The sequence below is a fragment of the Primulina eburnea genome, chromosome 3 (assembly GCF_022965805.1).
Source record: "Primulina eburnea isolate SZY01 chromosome 3, ASM2296580v1, whole genome shotgun sequence".
Classification (NCBI taxonomy): domain Eukaryota; kingdom Viridiplantae; phylum Streptophyta; class Magnoliopsida; order Lamiales; family Gesneriaceae; genus Primulina; species Primulina eburnea.
The window spans coordinates 5,055,668-5,083,073 of NC_133103.1; the positions used below are offsets into that span (position 1 = coordinate 5,055,668).

The 27,406-nt window shown below is 35.4% G+C and overlaps 3 protein-coding genes and 1 pseudogene across 6 annotated transcripts; 3 read left to right on the forward strand and 1 right to left on the reverse strand.

Annotated features, from left to right (window-relative positions):
• The first annotated feature begins 3,523 nt into the window (after positions 1–3,523).
• LOC140825630 (uncharacterized) lies at positions 3,524–19,176 on the forward strand. Of its 3 annotated transcripts, XM_073187525.1 has the most exons (27): positions 3,524–4,037; positions 4,109–4,210; positions 4,674–4,849; positions 7,540–7,783; positions 7,880–7,947; positions 8,028–8,097; positions 8,181–8,534; positions 8,695–8,774; positions 8,898–8,949; positions 9,126–9,279; positions 9,433–9,520; positions 9,985–10,087; positions 10,333–10,423; positions 10,685–10,782; positions 11,455–11,634; positions 12,637–12,888; positions 13,810–13,905; positions 13,994–14,088; positions 14,166–14,232; positions 15,455–15,536; positions 15,612–15,685; positions 16,265–16,513; positions 16,604–16,677; positions 17,220–17,326; positions 17,976–18,094; positions 18,472–18,549; positions 18,678–19,176. In XM_073187525.1, the coding sequence occupies exons 1-27, from the start codon at positions 3,825–3,827 to the stop codon at positions 18,888–18,890; spliced, it is 3,579 nt and encodes a 1,192-aa protein (XP_073043626.1). In that variant the 5' UTR covers positions 3,524–3,824; the 3' UTR covers positions 18,891–19,176. The 3 variants fall into 3 exon arrangements, 1 of the variants encoding a protein (XP_073043626.1); XR_012116721.1 differs by lacking the exons at positions 17,976–18,094; positions 18,472–18,549; positions 18,678–19,176 and adding an exon at positions 16,847–17,067; XR_012116720.1 differs by lacking the exons at positions 17,976–18,094; positions 18,472–18,549; positions 18,678–19,176 and adding an exon at positions 16,847–16,994.
• Positions 19,177–20,645: 1,469 nt separating this feature from the next.
• Positions 20,646–21,823, forward strand: LOC140825632 (xyloglucan endotransglucosylase/hydrolase protein 2-like). The gene is made up of 3 exons (XM_073187527.1): positions 20,646–20,880; positions 20,979–21,079; positions 21,189–21,823. Exons 1-3 carry the CDS (start codon positions 20,673–20,675, stop codon positions 21,765–21,767), a joined length of 888 nt encoding a protein of 295 aa, XP_073043628.1. The 5' UTR covers positions 20,646–20,672; the 3' UTR covers positions 21,768–21,823.
• A 288-nt stretch (positions 21,824–22,111) lies between these two features.
• On the forward strand, positions 22,112–22,982 carry LOC140825633 (uncharacterized). Of its 2 annotated transcripts, none has more exons than XM_073187529.1 (4): positions 22,112–22,256; positions 22,323–22,376; positions 22,462–22,513; positions 22,638–22,982. In XM_073187529.1, the coding sequence occupies exons 1-4, from the start codon at positions 22,207–22,209 to the stop codon at positions 22,806–22,808; spliced, it is 327 nt and encodes a 108-aa protein (XP_073043630.1). In that variant the 5' UTR covers positions 22,112–22,206; the 3' UTR covers positions 22,809–22,982. The 2 variants fall into 2 exon arrangements, with proteins under 2 accessions (XP_073043630.1, XP_073043629.1); XM_073187528.1 differs by having other exon boundaries at positions 22,170–22,249.
• Positions 22,983–23,160: 178 nt separating this feature from the next.
• On the reverse strand, positions 23,161–27,386 carry LOC140828671 (tubulin-folding cofactor E-like; annotated as a pseudogene).
• Between the last annotated feature and the right edge of the window lie 20 nt (positions 27,387–27,406).

A 27,406-nucleotide genomic window follows, 5' to 3' on the forward strand; every position in this document is an offset into this window, starting at 1 on the left:
CCCACACCAGCGACGGTTCATAAAAGTATATATAGGCATAGTTTGGTATACATGATAGGATAAGCATGTGATATATAATATAAGGATAAATTAAAATAAATAAGATGTAAGATACCATATTTAATGTTTGGTATGATTTTAATAAGAGTGATTAAATTTATATATTAGATTGTAATGACAAAATTAACCTTATCATAATAAATTTTATAATTTCAAAGTTGTTGCTTGACTTCATATTTTTTATTTGTTCATGTGTCGATAGTGCTTGCATGATTTATTTATTTTTACCTAATTTATATATTATATAATATGATAATTGAGCCTTTGATTTTGTGAGTCAAGTCAAATATCAAATTTTAAGGTTAATTGGGTGATACTAATAATTTTATTGAGATTTATAAAAATCAATTTATATAATTATCATATTATATGATATAAAAAAATAATAAAAATATTTATTTGATTTTAATTTCTACCTACTAGTATAAATTTATACAAATCATTTATAAATTGAGGGTAATTATGTCATTTGTAGTATATTTTATCCTTAAATTAAAACTATCACACCTAATAGAAGGGATGTTTTATCTTTGAAAAAAATTATTTATCAAGGGCTCATGATATTATCATAAGCTTTTTAAAAATGTACCAAACATAGGATAAGGAGGATTATTTATCTATCACTTCCTTATCTTATGTACCAAACTATGCCATAGGGTATTGTGAGAGTGATGTATCACTATATTATATAGTCATTGATTGGTGAAGATTCAAAGATTTTGGCATCTTAGGACTTGTGATGATACAACCACATTTTGGCTCGGAAAGATGAACCCAGAAAATGCAATTCACAAATAATAGGGTTCTTCTAACTCCTTGCCATATCGGATCTTGCACACTTCTGATCCAACAAGTTTTGCCATTTAATCTTCATTGCCAATAATTCTCTGGCAGACTTATCTTGTGTTCTGCATTTATATTATTAGCGGTAACTTAAAAAACACTCAAGTATAATTTTTTAAGTATTTTTATTTTAAAAAAAAACAGAAGTCATTTTGAAGTTTGGTACATGTTAATTTTTTCAGTTTTAATTAGAGGTAGAAGCAAAAGTGTAAGGACCGTGCATCGTATTATCGTAAATCCTACGTGATTATCGATAATTAATGAAATTGTCATATGATTAGGTATTTGATGTATCTTATGACAATAGAATTGAGAAAATGAATATTGAATATGAATTGACGTGGTAAGAGCTCGATTGGAAAGGCCGGACGCCAATATAGTACAAAAACTAATAATTTGTACAGAACATGTGGCGCCCGAGCGGTATAAAATTACCGCCCGAGCGCCATGCTATCTGAAAGGTGATGTTCGGGCAGAATGTTCCGCGCCCGAGCGGTAACTTTCTACCGCCCGAGCGCGGCACAAGTAAAATCCGGGGGCAGAATGTCTCGCGCTCGGGCGCGAGAATTCTACCGCCCGAGCGCGAGAACGGTGGTGATAAGTACGAGACTTCTGCTTTATTTTTCTTCATTCTTCACCGTAAATCGAGAGGAAAGTTCGAGATTTCAAAATTCTATCGTCCGAATCGACTTTGAAACGCCGTCTAAACGCGAAACAAATTATATATTTGTGATCGTCGCGTCGAGGGCTTCTGACTGAGGTAATTTTCTTGTGGTCTCAGCAGCTTTAAATATCATAGTGCTGGAATAGCATGTATTTGAAGTTGAATTTCTGATATGTAGTAGAATATCCGACAATAAACTCGTATTCGAAGTCGGAATTGAATTATGATATGATTTGAATTTGATATGAATTATTGAAGTTTCAAATGATATTTGAAACTCATATTAATGATTCTGGAGCATGTTATTGATTGAAGTGAATATGTAATTGATGTAGATAAAGTGTATCTGCAGACTACATCAATTTGGAACGAAGAATTGAGGTATGTTGCGACCGGGTAACATACGACAGGTATCTGTATTATATGATATATGATTGGATTGATTTGATTGGATTGGATTGGAATACGTGTCTATGTGCCTATTTGATGATTTGATGTGGCATACATGACATTGAGATTTGAGTATCGATGTATAAAATAAATGTTTTGTTAACACACATCATTTTATGCATACATCGATACATGACATACACGTTGAGCTATGATCCTTGGATACCCTGATATGATTTGATTGGATTCCGGGGTTTGTGAACACAATCGCTATGCCGGTATTATATGACCCGTAAAGCATAGACAATTGTGGCCCCATATGATTGGATATGAAATGTGGGATTGACGACGCTTCGTCGACGTTGTCATATGTATATTCCCATATCGGCCGGTGTGCCAGCTCGAGCATTGATTTGATTTGATAGCGATTCGATTGATTCTGACATGTGCTCAGTGGATGGGCATTTGACCCTATACCTCCACGACATACATGCATTGCATACCATATATCATTGTTTAGATATCTGTGGTATATATGATTGGTTGTTCCATACGGAGCTTTGCTCACCCCCAAGGGGGGGCTGTTGTTGTCTTTGTGTGTGGACAATGGCAGGTACTCCAGGATATCAGGAGGCCAGAGAGGGCACTTCTGGAGGAAGCCACAGCTTGGGCTGAGGTTTTTGTTTATGTCTTGTTCCCAGTATATATGTATATGTATCTATATACCGGGGCATGTCCCGAGGATATGAGTTGTTTGTATATGATTGGTTTTGATTTCGTGTGGGCATGTTTTATGATTTGAATTTAGATACTATTTTTAGTATTTGAATATCAGAAGAGATATTTTGGGCTCATTGTAAAGAAATTTTAAACCCGTTTTCCGATGTGATTAATTAAACCCTAATCTGATTGTATTGTAATAACGATTAGGAGTTAAGGGTCCCACAGGTCCAAAAGCAGAAAATTCTAGTTTTTAAATAAGCATTTTCCTAAATGTTTTTTAAAACAATTTGTTGTCAAACATTTTATTATTAATTTTAAAAAAAAATAATAAAAAATTATTAGTATATTGGATTTTTCAGCCTAAACTCACTATAATGTTAAAAAAATAAAAATAAAAATTATTATTATATTGGCTTTTTCAGCCTAAACTCACTAGAATGTTTGTAAATATTTTTGATCATTTCAAAAATATATTTACACGTTTAACTTCATGTCATTTTAATTTCAAAATATAATAAATTTAATTTTAAAATTTACAAATTAGTTCTTAATTCTGATTTTCCCCCCCGGAACCACACGTCAATTGTATTGTTCCACTGATTTGCTAATTCTGGATAATCATTCAGTTACACACATATATGCATTAGGTCTTCGAGTTTTGCGACCAATGTTATAGAACATGATGGGTGGGAAAAATACCGAAATTACCGAAAAATAATCATACCGTACCGACATGTTTTTAGGTATATCACATTTTTTCGGTATATCGAATTTTTTTTCGGTATCATTATGGTATTGGTGTGAATTTTTTCCATAGAAAAATTTCGGAATTTCGATATCACAAGTCTGATCTGTGACATTATACATTTTTACCCTCACATAGAAATAGAAAAGAGAAAAACCCAATTCCGGCAAATGCGAACAAAATGTAGGAGGCATATTAGGCCGACCAAATCGACGACGAAGAGATAGACGGAACTGCAATAGGAGCTCCGGCCGTACGACTCGGAAGTGCTCGCGGTGTGGGGAGTCGAGGCGGTGGAAGTTCCTGCAGGTGGAGCGGGAAGGGTCTGTAGGCGGAGTCATCGTTCGAAAAGCAGATGCTTTTCAATAGTGGGCACTTTGCATTCACGGTACACACATAATGAATATGGCCACCAAGAGAATAACAGAGAAATTTGCTCTGCAAGCAGAAATGTCGCCTGCAGCAAGGTCGTGGAGAACGACGTTTCTGACCCTGAGGGACGAAACCTTGGCGTCACCGCCTACCCTTACTATCCTCCACCTCCTGGACCAACTCGTATTTTCTCAATATGATTCTCTCCTCACCGCCGCTCCAGAATTGCCTTCTCACGAGGTATCATCTTTCTCTCTCTCTTTCTCTCTGTGATCTGATATGATGGGGGATGTTGTGCTTTTCGCTTGTAGGTCACGTCTGACTTGATGTTTTTGATGGAGTTGGCTCGGCATATATCTCGTTTTGAAGGAGTTCAGGACGTTACTCAGGCCTTCACTAAATTATCCCTCTTGGTAATTTTCATTTTTTATATTTTACGTTTCTCATGTTTGGACCGCTATCCGTGATTCATGTTTTGCTTAGATAGTCAAGAGACTGCTTTATGAGCTGCATCTCGTGTGTGGTTTTGCAGCGGCATTCCGAGAACTCACAACTCTGAGTAATTGAATTCACATGTCAATGGGAACAACTCACAATTCTGAATAGCTTTGATATAAACTAATTGTTTTGAATGTGCTATTTATTATTAGATGGGAGAATGTAAAATAGAACCATATGATCTTTTTACAACATATTTAAGTCAATAGAAGAAATTTTGTTTTTTCTATAGTTGTTCTCTTGAAAATATTGAATGTTCAAAATTTTGTTGATGTGGCGATGATTTCTTTTCTCATCCATCACCATCTTAAAATCAAATTTCTTGTGAGAGATGCAACTTTTTGGTCAGTAATAATGTCGGTTCTCATTTTGTTGCAGTTCCATGATGTCTGCCATTGTGCTTCTTTGGAAATGAATTCAACATCTTGGGCGCTTGTGTTTGACTCTTTCGAAAGGATGGTTGAAATTTTCCTGGGCAAAGGAGAAAAAAGGATCGTGTCGATTGGAAATGGTGTTGCACTTAAAGCTACGAAACAGTGTTTGGAAAGTTTACGGTTTGTACTCTTTTCGCTTCCCAGACACCCCCCTCCTCTTTCATGTTCCTTCCTTTTTCTGTTAATTCTCTTACATGCTTAGAAATTATTTTCCAAGCAAAGACGATGAAGGTTTTGTACGTTTGATTCTGAGACAAGATCTACTCATGTTGAATAGATTGTTTTCCTCTTTTTCTAGGATTTATGATCAGTGAAGCTTTTTGATTAGGAGTTATTTTAGGGATTGACTGTAATTAGTTTCCTTTTTTCTTTTTGTTTAATTTTGAGCGCAGCCATATTATTTGCTTGACATTTATAATATGGAAAAATACAGATTTATTATTTCTTTCGCTGGTCGTCCATGTGCCTTTGTGGTATTAAACAATGATTAATTCAATTTTTGTTAAAACTTAATCCGCATCACTGAAAATCTCTACCACGTCATCTGAATTATCTCCAGGACCTGCCTTTGCTTCACGACCACTCAATATTAACTATTCTTCCCGCGCCTCCAATTCCGAATCACAGAGTCCAAATAAATACCATCCACATCAACTGTAATGAGTAATAACATTTTATACTAGTCACAATGTATTTGGTAACGCGATGGGGAAAATTGATTATCTAAGTGGAGATGCTCGAGAAGCTTAAGTTACATATCCGATGTATGCAACCCTGGGATGCAGATAATTCAATGGTCATGATGTGGGTAGTAGTAAGTTCCACTTAAGAAGATATAAGTTCTCGTTCCTCGTGCTACTCCAGCCCAAAAGAGCTGTGGGATTCGCCGACATTGAATCCTCTATTCTTTCTTTCCAGACCAGAAAGAGTGTGTTTGATGATTGTGGGGGATGAGCCACCTTCTTCACCACGGCATGCCTTCTCCTTATCTCAAAGGGATATAGGGACCACCAAACCCTAGGCGTCTAGATGCGCACTTCACTTTCCAACTTGTTGGTAGTAGGGTCTGATATGGGCAATTATTCGTGTATGAACTAACTTCGAAGCTTGCAAATATCTGTCAAGATAATAATTTTGTTACCAACGAGGTTAATTCTCTCGAGCCTGTGTGACATGACTTGGATCTCTACAACGATTATGACTGGAAAGGTCACAACAGTTAATATTCATTACCAGAAAATTGTCTATAGCGAATGAGTTTTAAAATTTCTTGTGGTATCAATGCGGTGTTCAATGAAGTTTGTGGACAAATCATCGTAAGAAAACCCCTAACTTCAAAGTGTGTCGTGAAGAAAACCTGGCACGTGTAGTAATGCTTGGAAAAAAGATCCATTCAATTAGCACAACCAAAAATTCGGCCTCAGTTTCAACTTTCAAAGGATGCCCATGCTCTTGCAAAGATTGGTGCAAATTTGCAGTAGAATGATGAAATGCCCTGTGTGTAGTGTGAAAAATGCCACAGGCCATGTCATACTATATAAACTTGCTGGAAGATTCATGGGAAGCCAATGTATTCGAAGCCAAAGCTCAGTTGACAGCAGCCTGCTGAAATGTTGCTCAGTCCTTTGTTGGTAGTTGGTACTTCTAATTTTTTATTACCACTAGTAACAGGTGGAAATCTGTTTGCTTTTTCTACAAACATTAATTTTTCTCGTTGACTAATTGATTCGGGAGCCTCTGATTATATGACTAGTTTATCTCATTTGTTTCGTTAATATACTCCTTTTTCTGGCGGTGACACCATTCAGCTTGCTGCTGGTAATATTCTCTTACTACCGGGAAAGGGATGGTTGAACTTGCAAGTGGTATAGGTGTCTCATGGATTGCTCATCCCTGACTATTTAGGTGTCTCGTGAATTGCTCATCCACTAGCTGTGTAAACTCTATCACTATTATAATAAAATTCTAGTTTCTTATTAAAAAAAAAAATTGTGCCTAATGTAACAAAACTTGATGTAATCTGCTGTCACAAACTTTCAAAGGTCGTATTGTGGATAGAAGAGCAGGATGGGGATACTGGACATACATAGGTGATAATGGAAATTTGGTAACAAGGAGTAAGAAACAAAATGTGGTGGCAAAAACACTTGTTCATGGAGTTTGTGAAGTCTAATGGTTAAAAGGGTTTCTTGAAGAATCAAACGCCTTCACTCGATCACCCTTCAACGTTTATGGTGACAACAAATCTGATGCTATTGTTCACAAGCCAATTTTCTTATGATATGACTTAGCATGTAGAAGTTGACTGGCATTTTATTAAGGTAAGAAATGATGGCAGAATTATTTGTATGCCATATGTTCCTACTCACAAGCAGGTTGTTGATTTTCGAATGAAAGGTTTGGTGAAGTTAATGTTCGAGAATTTATTTAATATGGAAGTTGGCTATGAAAGATATTTTTATTCCAACTTGAGGGGAGTGTTGAAATAGAAAAATATGTTTTCCTTTATTTTTTAGGATTTGTCGTAATAATCAAGATATTTGGTTAGGAATGATTCTCGAGATTATCTGTAACTAGTTTCCTTTTTTTATTTTTTTTTGTTTTGTTATGAGTGTTGCTATTTTATTTCTTTAATGCCACTACAATATGAAGAAACTTAATATGTAATATTATTTCTATCATTAATAAATAATTTCTTCTAAAAAAAAAAGCTCCTATATTTGTGTCTTCATGTTCAGTGTTTAACTTTCTAGTTGTGATGGCTGTGCATTTCTTATGAATAATATTCTTGTCATGGATCTATTTTTCAGACGCCTTTATGGTCTAAGTCAGAGAGCGGTTTTACTTGTTGAGAATGAGAAGCTTTTAACATTCCTTCTTCAAGTGGTTGGATGTTTTCAAGGGTTATTTTCAACTTACTTTGTTGATGGTGACCAATTACCTGGATATAACATTGTGTGGGAAACTCTAACAGTTGCATTTATTATGGTTGGTAAAGTACACTCAGATGTTGGTTCTTCTTTATCAGTTAACATTTGGCAGTCAATAATTGAGGTATGTACCCCTCAGGCAAGACCTAAAGGAACGATCAATTTGAGAGACAGTTAATGACGTGGTCTTGAAATCACTAAATTTAGGTTTTTGGTTCAGGTCCTGAGTAAGGTTATGGACATCTTAGCATCTAAGAGTTTTCTCGTGGAAGATAAGATTGTTGCCAAGTAAACATCTCTTTCCTTTTGTACAAGTGTTGGTAGTTTATTTTCCTGAAATTCTTATGGTGTTACCTCATCTTGGGCAGATTCTATGTTGAGCTTCTCCACTGTCTGCACTTGGTTGTAGCAGATCCTAGAGGAAATTTAGCAGGCCATGTAAGAAACTACTTGTGAATATATGGAAAGATTATTTTCATTTCCTATGTTCATTTACCAATCAGGATTTGCTATAATTTAAGGTGTCTGGCTTTGTGGCAGCATTGAGGATATTTTTTAGATATGGCCTTGTAAATAATTCATATGCAACGAATCAACCTGCCAGTGAGAAGGACACCTCAATGAGTAAAAATCCGCATTTTGCTGCGTCAAGTAAATCAGGAAATGGTCCTTATCGACCTCCACATTTACGAAAGAAGGCTGTGAAAAATACGCAGCATGAGGAGGATGGTTCTTCTATTTTACGTGAAGATAGTTTCTGTAAAATTTATTTTACATCATCAGATTCAGATTGCAGTGATAGTGATGGATCAGTTAAAGACAATTGTGTTGTCCTTTTTGCTAAGGCTAGATTAGGTGCAATCGTCTGTATTCAGGTTTGCTCTATTAATATTCTTCATCCTGATTCATTTTATAGGAAGGTTTTGCTATAACTGTAACTTGGTATTATTAAGTTGTTTTATATTTAGTATTATTCACTGATATATTACATTTCGCTTTTTTTTTTGCCTCCAACTCTTGATTTTGCATAAAAAGGATCTATGTCGAGCTGATCCCAAATCCTTCACTGTCCAATGGGCGATGCTTTTGTCATCCAGTGATGTGCTACAGCATAGGTGAGTCCATGTTTTTGAGATGTGGTGGTTGTTAATGTTCCGTGAGAAATATATGTGATTGGAAACTTCAAATGTCTTTCCTGTTTCTTCATATTGTTCAGGTAACTGTTATTTTATTTGCAGGAAATATGACACTACTCTGATGAGTTGCTTTCTTTTTGATCCTAATTCAAAGGTAGCATTTAAATTAGTTTACTTCTGGCATTCTCTTTTTTTCTAATCGTCTATTTCTAGAGAACTTGATGCAATTATAGTAATTTTTTGGTCATTCAGGCCATAAATCATCAAATAGCAATTGCTATCAATTTTGCCTGCAGTTGACATACTGAGATTTTGTATTGTGTTGCCTAGGTGCGGATCACAGCTGGCTCTACTATAATGGCAATGTTGGATGGGCCTGCATCAGTTTCCCTTCAAGTAGCAGAATATAAATCGCCTTCCAAATGTGGGTCTTTCACATCACTTTCTAGTTCTCTCGGGCAAATATTAATGCAGTTACATTCAGGTACTGGAATGAATATGCACATTTTATACGAATGTTTTTCTGTTCTGTTTATTTTGTCCTCGAACAATTTCATGTCCCTTTTCACAGTTTCTTCTTGGATTCTCCTTTTTAATAAACTATTATAAGATATCAAATTTCATTTTCTATAAATAGGTACTTTGTACGTAATCAAACAAGAAACTCAGGCTAGATTGTTGGAGTTGTCATTTAAAATCCTGATGCATTTGGTATCATCAACACCGTAAGTGCTCATCTAATCTTCAAAATTACTGAGAGAATTTTGTTTTTTCACATTTGATTAGATTCTTTATGGCTTTGATGGACTAGTCCAAGATGAATCATGAGACATTTGTGAGAGGTAGCTGCAGTTAGGAATTAAATTGTTGACCAGGTGTTTGTGACCTCAGCAATCTGGTGAACCCTAGGATTTTTGTCATCTAAGTGTAATGAGTTCTTCCTTTATCTCCACTCTGGGACCCACTGGTGCTGTGATGCAGAGGTTTTGACCACCAATGTCAATTATTCAAAGTTGTGGCCTCTTTTTTGTTCTTAAATCTTTGGCCTCTCGTAAATCTATGTATATATTGGCTGAAGTTTCATTAGTCAAAACAGAGAATGCATGTATAAACACCAGTTTTGTTTGTAGATGTTTCCATTAACTCACTTACTCTGATTAATGCTTAAATGTATTTACACCTTTTGCAGATATTCAAGAATGCCTGAAGAGCTACTGCCAATGGTCATCTCTTCAGTTCAGTCGAGAATCAATGAAAGTTTTTCCTTCCAAAGTTATCGAATTAGCTTAATGGTCGGTATTCCTGTATATTTTTTTGCAAGTTCTGTCGTTGTGTTGTGATTGATGGCTCTGAATTTGTCTCAAGATCATGAAATCCACTGCTGTTTGCTTCCTGGACTTGGTTTATATTTTGTTCATCTGATACTGATGACATGTGTATTGCTTTTTTAATTACATATTTCATTTTGTTCTCTATCTAAAATTATCTTTGGAAAGAATAAAAAATGTGATCTATGGGTCTTCTGACTACATTACAGGAATCTGCAATTAATTGCTTGAACATTGCTCTTTCTGTGTCTCCTCCATCAATGCATGTGAGTGATATGCTTCAGGTGGAAGTATCAACAGGTCTGTTGCGTGCATTTTCCTTGTTCCTTTGACTGTTTTCTAGGGTCTAGGGTTAAAGGATTTTGAAGGTGAATCTATAGAAAGGAGATATTATTTAATCTAGACAATTTATTTTTCCTATATTTATTAAATATGCGGATTGACCTGTTTCACCGAGGATAACTTATACTCATATATATGTTTCTCAATTTCTTTTGATGGATAATTACAATAAGATTTCAGAGTGAGTGCATTCATTTTTACTGTAACATGATTTTGCAGGACTTTACGAAGAGCAACACAAGTCTGGTGTTTTGTATACCTTATTTCAATATTCTGATCAATCATCGAGTCCATCATTAAGCGTAGAAGCATTTCAGGTAATAAAGAAATTTTGAGTTCATGTTTTGAAGTTTTCACATTGTGTGCTTCAACATCTGTTGGTGATTCTGTTTATACTTTTGCAAAACCATTGAATTTGAGTTAAACTTCAGTGCAAAAGTGCAGCTACTTTGTTGGAAATTCAAACGATTAGTTATTTGTTGGATAATAGGTATCTAAAAATTAATTTGATAGTTAAATACGATATAATTGGATACATTAGTTGAATCCTAGCTACTGCTTGGAATGACTTTGTTGTTTATATTAAAATTTTCTCATTTATTATATCAAGGATTTAAGGTCACTGTGATCTTTATGGTATGGATTGTTATTTCATAGTTTTTCCTATGTATCCACAATCTTTTTTATGTGTGTTGTTAAAGTTAATCTTTTGCAAATGCATAAAGATTTTTCTTGTCTTCACTGTTGCTCTGTTTCCCAATTATGTTATTTGTGATATTCTTAAATTAGTTACTCAAATGCCATCCCTATCTTTGACCCTTAACAAGATACCTCCCCGATGATCATTTATTAAAGTTCTAATCTAGCTCCTTGTTTACTATGTTTTCAAGTATTAAGATACCTCCCCGATGATCATTCATTAAAGTTTTAATCAAGCTCCTTGTTTACTATGTTTTTCAAGCATTCCTATTCATACATATCTACTGCAGGCTCTGAAATCATTGGCACACAACTATCCACAAGCGATGACTTTATGCTGGGAAAAAATATCCTCTGTTGTTTACAGAGTTTTGAGCTTTTCTACAGACATTCCCACAAGATCATGGAGGAGTAATACCGAGCACGCTGTTGCAGCAATGAAGGAGAGAGTCATGACTGCATCAATTAAGGTGGATGTGGCCATTTTCTTAATAATTTCTATTTAACTATCATTTTTTCCCTGAAACCGCTTCCTCTTGATATTTATTAGGGTGTGATCAATCACGCCGTTATTGTCTATTTTGTTTCCATGAGGTTGTTGTGATCAGTTCGCCTGCGATGTTAAAAATTAGAGAAAATATGTTGACATTGAGATGAGATAGTGAAATTAAGGGATTGCGGTAAAAAGGGGCAAGGCAAAATCAATCAGATTTATAGGTTGAAGATGGTCACAGTTTTGCTGCTTAGCATTATATTAACTTCTATTTACTGAAATTCAATATCATATGTCAGCTCCATTGTCTATAATTTTTGCTTCCTACTCTTCAGTTCTCCTCGACCTTCATCTCCAATTCCTTTTATTAAGCTGTATAAAATAGTGAAGGAAAATAATTGTGTTTTTGTATACATAACTTCAGTCATATTGATTCCAGCATGTGATACACTCTTGGAATTATTGTAGGCTTATTTATGAACTAACCATGGTTTTTGTGTTTTATTTGAAGATTAATTTTGGTTGCCTTTGTATTAAAATACTAGAATATGTGTTGCTTCCCAAGTTTTACACTTATTTTCGGAGTGAAGCTGAAGCATTTTCAAATTAAACACTTGCTGAAAACTTTTATCTGTAAGTCCCAAAAGATGATTACTGCCATGAGACAATGACCATAAAGGTACATTGTTTTATAGTTTGGCTTATGTTGCACATCTGGCAAGCATGTCATCAGATTGCGCTGGCACCAATTGTTCCCACCTGGGTTGCATGATGGATTGATATGTGTAAATCTATATATTTTATCTTATAATGTCTTGTCTGCATTTTATCTGGAATTTGGATCTTGATGTACGTTAGATTATGTACAATGGTGGTGTGGTACCTGTATTTTTCCCTTCACAGCATTTGGTAAAAGTGATGTATAACAAGTATGCTTTAGTTTTTCTAGTTCATACCATTGCATGACCTGTTTTTACAGGTTTTGGATGAATGTCTTCGTGCTGTATCTGGCTTTAAAGGAACTGAAGATCTTGCAGATGATAAATTTCTTGGTAACCCGTTTACATCTGACTATATCAAAACCAAGGCAATCTCATCGGCTCCATTTTACGACTTAGAGACCCCTGCATCAATGAAGGATGAATCTAAAACATGTTTGCTGGCAAGAGAGCGGTGGCTTGAAGTAACAGTCAAACATATGCCTCTGATTATCAAACATTCATCAGCTATGGTTGGTTCAGATGAAATTCCGTGTTACAATATTTCCTATATGAATATCTTGGTTACTGTGGGCATAATGTGTGGCATTAAAGGTTATTTTTGTTGTACTGATGTTACTGCATCTGTGTATTTTCTAACTTTACGATTTTAAATTTTTTGGTTTCTTCTGGTTTGAAACATTCTTCATCTTTTGGACGAGTGTAGAGTAGATTCTCCAATAAGCAAGTGTGAATGGCAAAAGCCTGCTATTAACTTTTTTCTTTTCCAAATGGCAGCTACTTGATTTTACACTGCAGGGATGCATTTTGTGGTACTTGGTAATGCATGTTACTTTGTATTTGTTCTAGGAAGTAGAAGATAAATAAGTCCTACATTTATTAGACTATATTATATTTGTTCAATTTTGATGTAGTTGGGTGTATTTGGAGATATCTATTCATTGATATGTGTTCCTTGGTAACTGGGTGTGTAGTTGAACATGTATCACCGCTGTCCTCATTGTCTTTTGTTCCTGTTTTTCAATTTTTGGCGTTGAAAGGGAGGGAAAGGATGGAAATCAAGAGAGCATTAGCAGATGGAGGGAAAAATTATATTTCCGAATGTGCACTCCTCTTTTCTTAGTCCATACATAATCTATTTAGTTGGTTGCTGTAAGGGCTCTAACTCCTCCATCGCATTCAGTGTGAGAGTTAAAAGTTTGGTCCATTGATTATTTGCTGCGATGCTTTACTTTTCCACGCTTTTATCAGGTCACATATATTATTCATCCTGAATGAATAACATTAAGATAGAATTTTCTTGTTATGAGCTAATCCATGGTTGCCTTCAATCTGATCTGGCCATGTACCTGATCTCATATTAAGCTTCCCGTGATATCAATTTGCCAATGGGATTTTGTGCAATAATATTCCCTTTTGTTTTTCATTGAAAGGTAAGGGCTGCATCAATTACCTGCTTTGCTGGAATGACTTCATCTGTCTTTTTTTCATTGTGCGAGGACAAACAGGAATTTATTATTAGTTCGTCTGTAAGTTCCGAAATAACTTTAGAACTGTGCTTTGGTCTAGTGAATCAGAAAGAAATTTTTTTATTTTTGTTGCTTTGATTCTTGGTAGATTGATGCTGCTCTGAGCGATGATGTCCCTTCAGTTAGATCAGCCGCTTGCCGTGCCATTGGTGTTATTGCATGTTTTCCGCTATTATATCATAGGTAATTAAATGTTGCTGCTATTTGAATTTTATGCAAGGTGAGTATTAAGCAAAATCCATATTATTTTTTGTTCTTAGCCACACAGAGATCCTGGGGAAGTTTATCCATGCGTGCGAGCATAATACTTGTTATCCTCTAGTTTCAGTAAGTTCTTTGCTCTCGCTGTCATGTCCCGCTATGCTAGTTCTTACTGTGCCGTGCTTTTCTTTAGGTTGCGTGTGCACAACTGAACAATATTTAGAGCCTAATTTTTGATCAAATGCAACCACGGGTAAATTCTTTCGATATTAGTGCAGCCTCAGAAAGTTTGAAACAAGAAATTAATAATGTCATAAAATGCATAGGCATCTCGACTTGTTAAACTTAACTCGTTAAGTTTCATCACGACTCGAACAAATCTTACAGCTCTGTTTCTACATGTAAAAACTGTTTGAGATTCTGATTGGATTGCAGCCACATTTCTGGCCTGAGAAGCCCAAAATTCAATGTGTTTAGATTAAGCATTTCCCGTTTTCATTTTTCAGTGATAGAAATGAAATGTTTAACTTCAAAGACCGATCTCTTAACATCTTAACCATTTAGATAAGTAATTCATTCATCCAACCAACTCTCGCCGCTAACTGTTTATGAAAAGAGTGTCATATGCGATGTTTCATAAAGATTTTATAGGGGAAGGTGTATAAGAAGTAATTGGTGTTAAATTGTACATGAGAAAAATACATTTGCTGTTGAGTAAACGATTCAAGTTCTCTTTAAAAAAAATTGAAACAATGTTTTCTCCAAGTTAATGACCTAAGGTTCGTGGAGATTGTTTTTCCAGGTATTCAAAGTTTACTGTCCTCTTTCTACCGCTTTTATTATCTCATTTTTTTTTAAAAAAAACATTGAAGCATGTCTCGTAACTTGAAAACTTGTTCTGATTTTGATATTTTTATGCCACAAACAGAAGTTGTAGCTGTTGAATTTAGTATGTTATCCATTTTACAGATATTCACTGAAACATTTTTTTTGGTTTCAAAAGCTTTGTTGTGGCGAGATTGTATCTGTGTTCTGAGAATTTATTGAAAGTTGATAACCATCATTAGAATGGATAACACTGAATCTGGTATTCTTTCTATGCATTCCATTCACTTGTATTAATGAACTTACCGTACCATACAATTAATATAAGAGTTTTCATTATTCAACTTTGAACTTGTCTTATGACATATATCTATTCCTCCTGTTTCCAATAAAATCTTATGCTTATTTCTCGTGATAACTTCTTGTTTGTGCTTTTTCTCTTTTGAGATATCCCCTCTATTTGTTTTTGTGATAGCATGTCTGAAATAATTAATTGACAAATGCATTCAATGGTAACTTTCAGGTCCGTATTACAGCTTCATGGGCATTAGCAAATATATGTGACTCTCTTGGTCGTTGCATGAATTTACAGAACGCTGACAGAGGTTCTATCGGTGGTTATATCTTTCTTAGTTAATACTGGTTTCTTTTCTATAACCTTACGTTTTACATTGCACCAGAAGCTAGGAAAAGCTCTCAATTTATATGTCAACTAGCTGATGGTGCCTTACGGCTGACAATGGATAATGACAAGGTAATCATTATCAGCTAGGATTTTCTACTATGCTACATTTTTTCGAGTAAAAACTTTCTTTTGCAGTCCACACACTATGGGCACAAGCAATGCATCAATCTTCGTAAAACTTTGACATAAATACTTGTTTTTAATTATATCCTGCAAATTTCTTCATTATTGTGATACTTTGCCCTTGTTTAAAGTTTAAGCCCCTAAAATTGTATTGTTTGCCTGAAACCTAGGCTAGTGGGCTTAGGCTTGTGAGTCTCTTTAAAACCTAAACCCTTTAATATTTGAATGTGGATGTGTAAAAAAACTTTCCTAACATTTAATAGTTACGTATATATGTTCTCTGGTGAAATACCGTCTAATTCAATTAAAATTACTGAAGACCGAAATGTATGATGTGAAAAGTTATCTAGTGCTGAAGAGTCTAGAAATTGGAACGTTATGCTTTAATGATAGTCAGTATAAGATTATGCTATATTTTTCAAAATATACCTGAAGTGTTTATGATGGTAGCTTTCAGAAATATTGTTTTCTTGTATATCTATCTCTGTTGCTTTTTAGCATGATTTGATTTTGCATGATGCATAGGTTAAAGCAAATGCTGTCAGAGCTCTGGGGAACCTTGCAAGATTTATCCATTTTACAGGGCCGCACTGCTTGCATGGGGAGCTTACGGATTCTTTGTGTTCAAAACTAAAATCCAATGGAGTAAAACCTCAAAGTGATTATTTGGAAGATAGGTGTGATTCATTTCATCCAGCATCTTCCGAAAATTGTGAATGGCTGGAAAAGATGGTGCATGCATTTCTTTCTTGTGTGACAACTGGGAATGTTAAGGTTAAGTGGAATGTTGGTAATATCACAACGTCGATGGGCGGTTACATTTTTAAATGAATCGTTTATCTTAGAATTGAACACCTCTTGCAGGTTCAGTGGAATGTATGTCATGCATTGAGCAATTTATTTTTCAACAAAACTTTGAAACTACAAGACAAGGATTGGTGAGGTTCTACTTACACCTGTCTGTCACTCAGTTCTTGTATTATGGTTCACATAACTCTATTCTGATGTATGACACTGCATTTCCCTTCCCAGTGAACCTTCTCGTTCTATTATTTTGATATGCACATTGGACATTGTCTTTATAGAACTTACATTTAATGTCAGTAGAGTTTTTAGCAACATCACAGGGATTTTCAACTTGATCGTCACCACTCTTAGCAAAACACTTTTGACTCTCATCGGTGTACTTGTAACCTAAAAGACTATATGCAGTATCCTCGGTTGCAAATAGCTCATTTGGGGTGGTAATCGGCAGGTGAAACTCCGTCATAATGGGGTGTTTTAGCACTGACTTCCTATCTGTTTGCTGTCTGACAATGTGTTAAAATGTATGCAAATTCATTGGTATAAATAATTTTTTGAGCTTTTTCTATTTTTATGACATAAAAAGTATACAATATTTGAGCGTATGTTAAAAATTTGATGTGTTTTTTAGTTGAAGTATTAACGTAAGTTCATGGTTCGAACTCATATTTTACAGGGCTGCTTCTGTTTTTAGTATTCTTTTGCTGCTTCTTCGTGATTCTTCTAATTTTAAGATAAGGATACAAGCGGCTGCTGCTTTGGCTGTTCCAGAAACGATTAAAGGTGAAGTTCTTTTATATCTAGCAGAACTCTCGTTCTAATGACTACTCTCTTCTCCAACTACATCCTACTTGTATGATTCTTATTTTATTGGATTTCAATGTTATTAAATCCCTAAAATATAAAACTGATAGTGTTTGGTAAGCTTACTTCTATTTCTTTTACTGCAATTGGTTCTAGCGAAGTATGATTAGCTAATATGCTCAGGATGTAACTTGTGAAGTTAACATACACAAATAAATGGGTCATTACCAAATGTGTTTGAGAGCAATAATTGTCACAGCTATTTTGAATGATATCCAAAGGAACTCAACAATTGAAATGTAATTGATGGGTTGGTGGACAATTTAAAATAACTACACTTACATAGCACAAATGCTTTTCATAAGACTTCCTAGAAATTAGTAGTTCTTTGAAAGATTCAAACTGGCCCGAGCTGCTTAGTTTGGTGATATCTTCATGTTTCCAGTTGAGCATGACTTGCAACATCGTTATTACTTGATATGAGACAAAGTAATTTCATTTTTGTTTTGCTTAAATTTGATTTACAGAAATAATTGTCTCATTTTTCTTAAAGTAAAATTCTCACTGTTGATCTTTAATTTGTTTTATATTTGTTTATTTATTTTTTCATTGTGTATTGGTTATGCAGATTATGGTAGATCATATTATGATGTCATCAAAGGTGTGGAGCATATAGTTGAGAACTTTAATTCAAATCAAATCTCTGCTCCTTCCAACTTCAAATATTTGGTTGCACTTGAGAAGCAGGTGAGTTGCTCCTTTTGTTCAATCGTGGCAATAAATTGATATAGGAACCAGATAAAATTGGTAACAATCATTTTTTTTCTGGTAATGAACTCAATTTGTACGTCTTTTTTTCCCTTTATGGACGGACTTGTACTTATATTGTCTTGGATATGTGATTCCGCCAACATTGTTGTGGTTGCTGCACTGGTTTGAAAATAACTTGATAAACATATAGTGAATCCAAAAGTTTGGCTCTTACCGGAAACATCCGTAAAACGGTAAAAGTAATGGGAAGATGTGACTGATCTCATTTTCCATGTCTATTATTGAAGATCGTTAATCTGGATGTGAAATTTCTGAAAGGATTTTTATTTGTGCTTCACTGATATTTGTTACAGTTGACTTCGACTATGTTGCATCTGCTTGGCCTTGCTGCAACATGTGACCTCCAAACCGTACGGGAGTTTCTTATCAAAGTAAGATAATTGGATTAAGGCTAGCTTTAGAAGTATTTTTGTCATATGAAATATCCTTTCAACTGTAAATTTTATCAACTCAAGCTTTTACTAGTGTAGCAATTATTTATTCTCCTTCTTTCATATAGAAAGCAGTTTTCCTTGAGCTCTGGATTAAAGAATTGTGCTCATCTCTTGGAGACGCAAGTAATTCAGGCGACCAAGTGAAAAACATGGCATCTACGGACCAGAAAAAGGAGCTGGTATCCAGGACAGTTCATTCACTAATAGAGGTGTACGAAAGAAGTAATCATCGCCACATTGCCCAAAGGTTTGAGAAATTGGCAAATAGCCTGCTGTGAATCACTTGGTCGGTCGATTTTGTCTATGTATTGAGGTCGTAGTGTTTTCGGCTTAAAAGGGTGACATTCGGGATTTTAGTTCATATAAATTTTTGTTACGTATCAAAATTACATCACATGCCTATTACCATCCCTTCACAAGGCATTGCCATATAAAATATCGAAATCAGAAGTTATATTTCTCATCTTGTATAATGGACGAGTATGTCGATCCTTTGAAGATCTCATCCTTCATTATAATGCAACATATATTTTTTAAATTTATTTATTATATTTTAATTAAATTTATTTTAATAGTGTAATTTATTCAATTATCTCAATAATATTCATTAATTAATAGTGGTTAAGGACATTTTGGTCGTTACAAACATTATATGATATATCATATTTTATTATTATTCTCGTCTTTCAATATCATGTTACTCTTTACCATTTGTTACATCACAAGGATGAGGAAGATGTAACATGAATAACAAAAAAATGATAGATAAGAATAAACAAGATGGTTTGGTAAATTGTATAGTTTTTGATATGATTTTAATAAGATCGATTAAATTTGTATATTGGAATGTAATATCCAAATTATCTTGAAAAATTACAATTGCTATGTAATAAGCCCTAAACCAAGGTAATGTTCAAATTTTTTGGTAACTTAAATTGTCATTTTAAATATCTAGACGCATATATTATATCCATGGTTGGTTCAATTAAAAAAATGATTAGTAAGTTTAAAAAATGAAAGTAAATTAGAAAATATGTATAATTTTAATAATTATGTTTTGTATCTTTAAAAAAATCATGTTTTTTTTTTTCGAAATCCTAATCTAGGGGGTGGGGGAGGGATCGAACTCTTGTCATTTTCATGAAGACTGAAGAGTACAAGTGAAAACCAATGGGCCACTCTCCTGGTCAAAAAAAAATATTTATGTTTTGATTGATTATTTAATGATAAGTTTTGGTCGAAACACAAATTCTTAAAATAATATTTGATATCTCAATTTTTACGTATTTAAATTATAAGTTTTGTAAAAATTATAATAATATTCGAATAATTAATTCTTAAGATGGACATTGTTTTAACAAGTTTTTTGAAGTAAATTTCATGTCGACTTCTCTGCATGGACACCAGGACATCTATGTAACCTTTCACTGGGTTAAAAAAATTATCAAGTTGAGATTGTGAGATGATGCTTTGTAGTTTGTACTGAGATATATATATTTATAACAGGCTCATAGGATATTGCTCGACTATTAATACAAATTGGGTGTAATCCAATACCAATCCTGGGATATACAACACCTACGTCATTCATTTATCTCATCTCATAAACAAAACGATGCAATATGTATAAACACCACTATATCTGCCACCAACGAAATTCAGGTTTATATGTAATTATATCGCGAATTTGCGTCTGATATGGTTAATCTTGACCAACATTAAGCTTCTTTTGAGAGTTTGATTCATTTGATTGTGCTAATTAATCGACTGTAGGTAAATATCATAGTGATTACTTATATCTTCAAGTTAATTAAGAAATCATTATAGAAATCAGTCGCCCATTATTGCATGATATCTTTGACCATGTATAGCCTCTGTCGTCCTTACATGTATAAATACCACCACTCCTGTCACCAACGAAATTCAGGTTTATTAGTGAAAACATATATATGCATTGCAGGTTTATTAGTGAAAATCATTATAGAAATCAGTTGCCCATGCATCGCTCGGAGCACATATCCACATGATATATATTGTTTTTTGTTACATTGCATAATTTAATGGGGAATTTCATAAACAATTATGGTAGGAATGTTCCTGTGTTGGGTGCCATTTTGTTCATTCTTAGTTTGAATAATATTCCATTAGCAATTAGCATGGATGAAACAGTTCCTTTTGGCGTGAATTACTCTCCAACTTGGGGAGGCAACCATCTTACCATTCTTGACCATGGAAAACAAGTTCAACTTTTGTTAGACGAACACTCGGGTTTTCACCTAATTTCATAGTCTGTTTACAAACAAAACGCGATAAATATATTGATGAATTTCAGTCCATGCATCTCATCGCATTGCAGTGTGTTGCAGGAGCGGGATTCAATTCAAAGAAGAAATATGGTTCTGGAATTTTTAGAATGAAGATGAAGATGCCAGACAAAAAGGACAAAGGAGTACTCACAACTTTCTACGTATGTATCGATAAATACATGTAGTAAATGCAATATCTGCGTATGATCATGAAGAAAAACTGATGAATATATAGGCTTTGATACATATATGCATGGTATATCATTGCAGCTGACTGCGGTGCCAATCGGCCAACGAATTGGAGACCGTCACGATGAGGTCGATATCGAGTTCTTGGGAGGCGATGGGAAGCAATTCATTTTAAGTACAAATGTGTTTGCAAATGACTCCGGATGTAGAGAGCAACAATTTGCGCTTTGGTTCGATCCAACGGAGGATTTTCACATCTATGAGATACTATGGAACCAACACCAAATAGCCTTCTTTGTGGACAAAATACCAATAAGGGTGTACAAGAACTTGAAGGCAGAGATAGGATCGAATTATCCATCAGATCCGATGCACGTAGAAACAAGCATATGGAATTGTACAGCTTGGCAAGGACCAGTTGATTGGAGCCAAGGACCTTTTTCGGCCAACTATCGCGGATTCGGGATCGATGCATGCGAGCATGACCCTTCTAATGCCCAGGAATGCAATTCTCCAAAGTATTATTGGAATGCGCCGAGATATTGGCAACTCAGTGATGCTCAAAAATTATTTCTTATTGGACATGTGAGGAGGAATTACATGGTCTATGACTATTGTGCCGACAAGAACAAACACTTCATAGAGTGCCAGCCTGCCTGACCTAAAAAAGTATACCCTTGGTTTTAATTTGGTGTAATAAATAATGAAAGTATGATATAAATGTTTCTTGTTACAGACCCTTCATTTTTTTTTCATATCACAAATATTTCTCACGTGTATAATTTAATAACATTTATAGACTATATTCTAGTCACGTTTACCCTCGGTTTTATGCCTGCTTTTTCAAAACAGAGTTTAAAATACTATTAATTTTAATTTTTCACTTGATGAAATTAAGTCTAACTTGTTTTTCTCATTTTCTTCTTTCCCAACGAGAAAATGCGTATATATTATTCTCATACGACTTCCAGGCTCATTTTACTCCACGCGGTGTACAAACGCGACTTTAGGGTTTCGCTTATGTCGCGCTTAATAGATTGAAGTCCCGTCAATTATTTATTATTTGTCAATGAGAAAATGAAGGAGACCACACGCAGGAATGGAGAAGAAAGACAAACGCCTCTTGTTCGACCGCCGCTACGGTTGGGTGTAAGCATCATGCTTCCATTCTTATCCATTTTTCTGAATTTGAAAATTGAATTGGATCGGATGTAGGTTTGATGAATGGAAAGAGCCGTCGGAAGAAGCCTTATCCGGTGGCCGCGGGATGTATGCGTTTCATTTCTTCCTCAAAGATCTGCGATTTATAGGCTTCCCTCCTTTACTAATTTCTCTCCCGTTTTCCATTTCGAAGGTTCTGCATTCTGCCCCTGACTAAGGCGTTGCTTCAGAAGTCATCGGAATCGGTAAACCCTCAATTCCGACTGTCAAATAAATAGTAAATAGAAACTTAAGCCACTCGGTCCGACTTACGAATCCCCAATTGCAGTGTTACAAACTTCTGTTAATTGATGTTTTCTGTGTTCTCAGATTAACTTTGTGGCAAGTTCCATGTTGAAAGTCATGGAAACACCAGAGTTGATCTCACCTAAAGTTGTTCAATCTACCGTGACTCATCACGTGCATAACATCGCATCCTCGATCGAGAAAATAGAATTTAGTTTGAGGGAGGCATCCACTCGTAGGCGTGAAGAAAATTGACAATCCGGCGTGTCGAATAAGATCGACACGAACACCTTCAGTTTGTCTTCGTCCATACGTGCATGTTTGCTGTTGCTAAATCATCGTTACTGCAGAATAAAGGCCAGCAGTAGTTTTCGCTACATGTATTAGTTACAGATTTTGCGAAGTAATACAGCATAGTCGTATTGTCAATTTGTCACAGAAGAAGCTAACCCATTTGATGGCACAGGACTCCAACATAATTCAGTATACAACGTGAGTCAGATTTACAAAAGAAAAGTAAAGAAATGGTTAAAAAATGAAATAGAAGATCGGAGTGAGTTGACATATATGCATGTCACTCGGATATTCACAATTTGAGATGAATGCTGACATCAGGGCTCTTCATCTACAAGAATGGTGGATTCGTTACCAGTCCCAAGCTCCATGAGAGATTTCATGTCATCATTAAGCAATGTAGGTAAAGGAGAACCCTGTGAAATAAAACCACGAGGATAGAAATTGCAGTGGTCAAGAAAGTAACGAGATTCGGAGAAAGTCTGGTGAAGGAAAAGAAGATATCCGCCCCTTCTTGGAGAAACAAGACGGGCTTCACCGATTTTAACTTGAAGAAACTCTCACACAAATTCTTAAGCTTTCCAACCTACGCAACCATGTTGACGCATTTATATTTGAAAAAGGCCATCAAAATAATCAGCTTTGGGATATGGCAGGTAGATGCATAACCGTTGTAGTTGCTGGTAACTTTTTCACAAGGACGGGTTTTTCACCCATAGAAGCTCCAATGCATCTCAAAGAAATCGCTGCATGGACAAGTCTAGATTATTACAACAAAATAATATCATTCCAGAATAATAGAAAATGGGAGTGAAAGCTAATCCAAAACAAAGTTCATACAAATTAATCCTGAAACCATTTTTTGATTGCCTGATGCACCTATTGATTGTTTTTCATCCTCAATTCCCAGAGTACTTTTAAGCTCAGTAAACCTGTTTACCAATGCATACGAGGAATGCATTAACATAGTACTAAGACACACTGTATACTACAAATCATGTCAATAATATAACATGTATTTCATATGGTGACACCAATGGTCTTTATACACCAAAGTAGATAGGTATCTGACCATCATACCATAAAAAGAAGAGGTGGAACCTTCTAATTCTTCCGGACTTCCATGACACTTCAACATGACCATGCGGACATATCTGCAGGAAAATTTTCAACATTATCAGCATGGATATAAATTATGATGGTAACAGGGGATGAACCAAATTTATCAAATAAGCCTCTCATTGACAAGTTAATACGACCAACCAAACAGCAGCATGCACTCAATGCCCATTACGTTACGATAACTAGCCACTTTTCCAGCAGTTAAGGTTTTCCAGAATAGTTTTTAATGATACTTTCTGACAAACGACAGTTTGAACAAGCATTTTGTGAAGGAAAATTTAAAAAGATATATTTTCTGACCCTTGTGTGAAAAACATGGTATGTATGCATTTCGGCTAGCATTCTGAAGAAAAAGCAATACGAATTTCAGAGTCCCGTTCTCGAGGGCTAATCTGCGATAACGGAAAGAATATCAGAAATACGTTAACTGGAAAGCAGTATGACCTCACAATCACCATAAATAAATTAGAAATTATCTTGAACTTACCTCACGGCCATTAAATATTTTAACTTTTCTTAAACGTGCAATAAAAACAAATCTGGGCATGCCACCTTTCCCATATCTGCAACCGGATTACCAGAAAGCCCAACATCCTACATAAAAAAAAGTCTCTATCATGCAACACTTGGATATTATCAATCATATAAAAAAGGTTCATTCATACAGTAAATGATCACCACAAAAGTTGGCAAAGTAAAGCAAGAATTTATCACGCACATATAATATGAGACTGAATTTGTTTTCTATTGTATCATCTGAGAGGCACATCTAGTTCTTTCAGAGTATCAGGACGGAGTATTTGAAATTTACATTCTTTAGACTAGATTTTTAGCTATCCTGTTACTTGACAGCCAAATTACTGGAGATGAACCTGAGGCCTCCTTGTTAAAATAATTAATCATGTAAGATTCAGACGAGATCGAAAGACTATATTTTATTCCGACGTTTGTCTGAAACCAGACCTAAAACCAATAAAAGCAGTTTTACCGTCGTGCTGTGAATACACATCACTCCAACCAACTTGTGTAACAGTTTTCCTTCTTTGCTATTCCCAAAACAGTTCATGACCAAAGCCAACTAAAAGATGCAGGCTAGGATAATAGCATTCACCGTTTAATCCCTTTACTGCCCGATCATGTACAGAAGTATTAAAGATATCTCAAACAGTACCCGAGTTTAATGCTCACCATCAAGCTAGGGAATGAATTAAGTGAATCAACAGATCCTAGGTCTTCAATATTGTTACTTGCTGAAACAAGTAACATTCTAGATGAGTCCTCAAGAGTGACAGTAGTAAGTACGAAAAATAATATTGCAATGTACTGGAACATTACCCAGAAGAAGGCCACGCAAACTCTTGAAATAACCACCACAATCAGGATACCATATGCGATCCAACTCATTGTTGCTCAAAAATAGCTGTTCCAAACTAAATGCAAGCGCAATGATGATATAGCATAACAAATCACTAAAACAACGTAGAAAATAAATATACAGCGGGAAGGTGCTCTTTCCTTTCTGTATAGCACAAGTTTTTATCAAGCATTCAGCCGGTAAGCCAGTCACATGTTCATGATTGAAAATAGTTGTCAGAAATTACACATACAATCACTAAACAAATAACATAAGTCAGAATTCAACTCCAGAGATCATTATGTAATAAGCACTTACCGTTATTCTCGTAATTTATTTCCCGTTAGATGCAGTTCTTCGACATTCTGCAGTGAATCCTTCAGAATTTCAACCTGCCATATTAAACAAAACCTGCTTTAAAATTACCCTCTGATTTTGATAAAGAAACTGAAATAATGTCGCAACAAGAAACACAAGCCTCCACCTGCTTCCAGATCACACCAGTACGGTTCAAAACTGAAATTCGGATGTTCGTTAGCTGGGGTATGGTCGTTATAACAATGGATAGTGAATTATTGGAGAGATTAAGGGCTTCGAGAGAAGGCAGCCATTCATTGATGATGCTTAGATCCTGCGAGCAAAATCAAATGGAAGAAAATTGACCTTTATTATACTCCTACCACATTGTAAATAAATTAAACAAAATAAACATTGCATCAGAAGGTGATGCATCATTCCAACCAGAAGTGTCATCATGTCAGTAACTCTAATAATAATGTAGCTTGATTGTTTCAATAAACATAATGCCCACATATTTTAAGAATGTAAAAATAGGGATACTACCAAAATTCTCTACATATACAAAATGGCAGCTGAAGCTTAATAAATTGATACATTGTATTCAAGCAAGAAACACTTACTTCCCATCTATCAATCAAGTTTCCAGTCAAGTCAAGCTCCTTCAGATCTGCAATAGAAACATTTGAGAATTCGTGGGATACGAACAACATCACAGATGAGTGTAATACTTAAGAATATAACTGCAGACAGGTACTCAGATAAATGAAACAGGAAGGGTCTGATAAACGGTAAGATCAAACACGAGTTCCAGATTTGAATTTAAAAGAAAGAAACAACACTGGAAAATGTAGATCCACTGGGAAAGAAAGTCAGTCAACTTACTAGGTAGCACCGAACTGACATGGTCAGGGGATCCAGGAAACCTAACCCCCAAATGAGATAATGACGCGCTTGTCAGGTTCTCGAATCTACTCATCTTATCTTGAATTTTCTCTTTCCCCAGAAGCTTGACGGACACTCTATTGTTTCTTGCAGAGAGGACGTACATCTCATCTGAACAAGGATAATACAAACAGACGAAAGTGTTTGCCAATATTCTGACATACAAACAGTAAAAGAAGCAACACAAATGACCTTGAAAACTTCACTACGCAGCTGGACTAAAAAATCACAGATAGAACTTCTGTAAAACAAAAAACACGAGCAACACTTAAGACTTAACTTTACAATCGTTCAAACGTGATAGATAAATTCCTATATCTACTAGTAGCCACGAAGCCTCACATTCACTGCCAACTCAACCAAGTCGATATGTTCATGGCGTTAACTACTGCATTCATGGTGATACATGAACATCGCACAAAACACTAACTTCAAATCGAAACAATGTACGAAATCTAATACCTTCTTCTTCTTTAGCGGAGGCAGTTTGATAGCGAGTTTGGAGTGCTTCCAAGAGGGAAACCCCGGCGCTGAGATTATGCCGGCGGAGGAAGGACGCAGTGTTATGGCCCCTGGCGGTGAAGTAAGGTATGCCATTATGAGATCCGTTGTGCTTGCCGTCGCGGTCGGCATCCCACTCTACTCCGACCTCCACGTGCCGGAGTAGCCCTCTAAGGGCCCCACATACTTGACGACTCCGGTTCGCTGAGGTTGAGCAGCATAGTGTACCCTTTGATCAACCTGGAACGCTGTTTCCGAGGAGCTCTGCGTCATCTCTGGCTTCGAGTCTTAGTCATGCCCTTTCGGCTAAAAAAACACTCTTTTTCGTCATAATTTTATT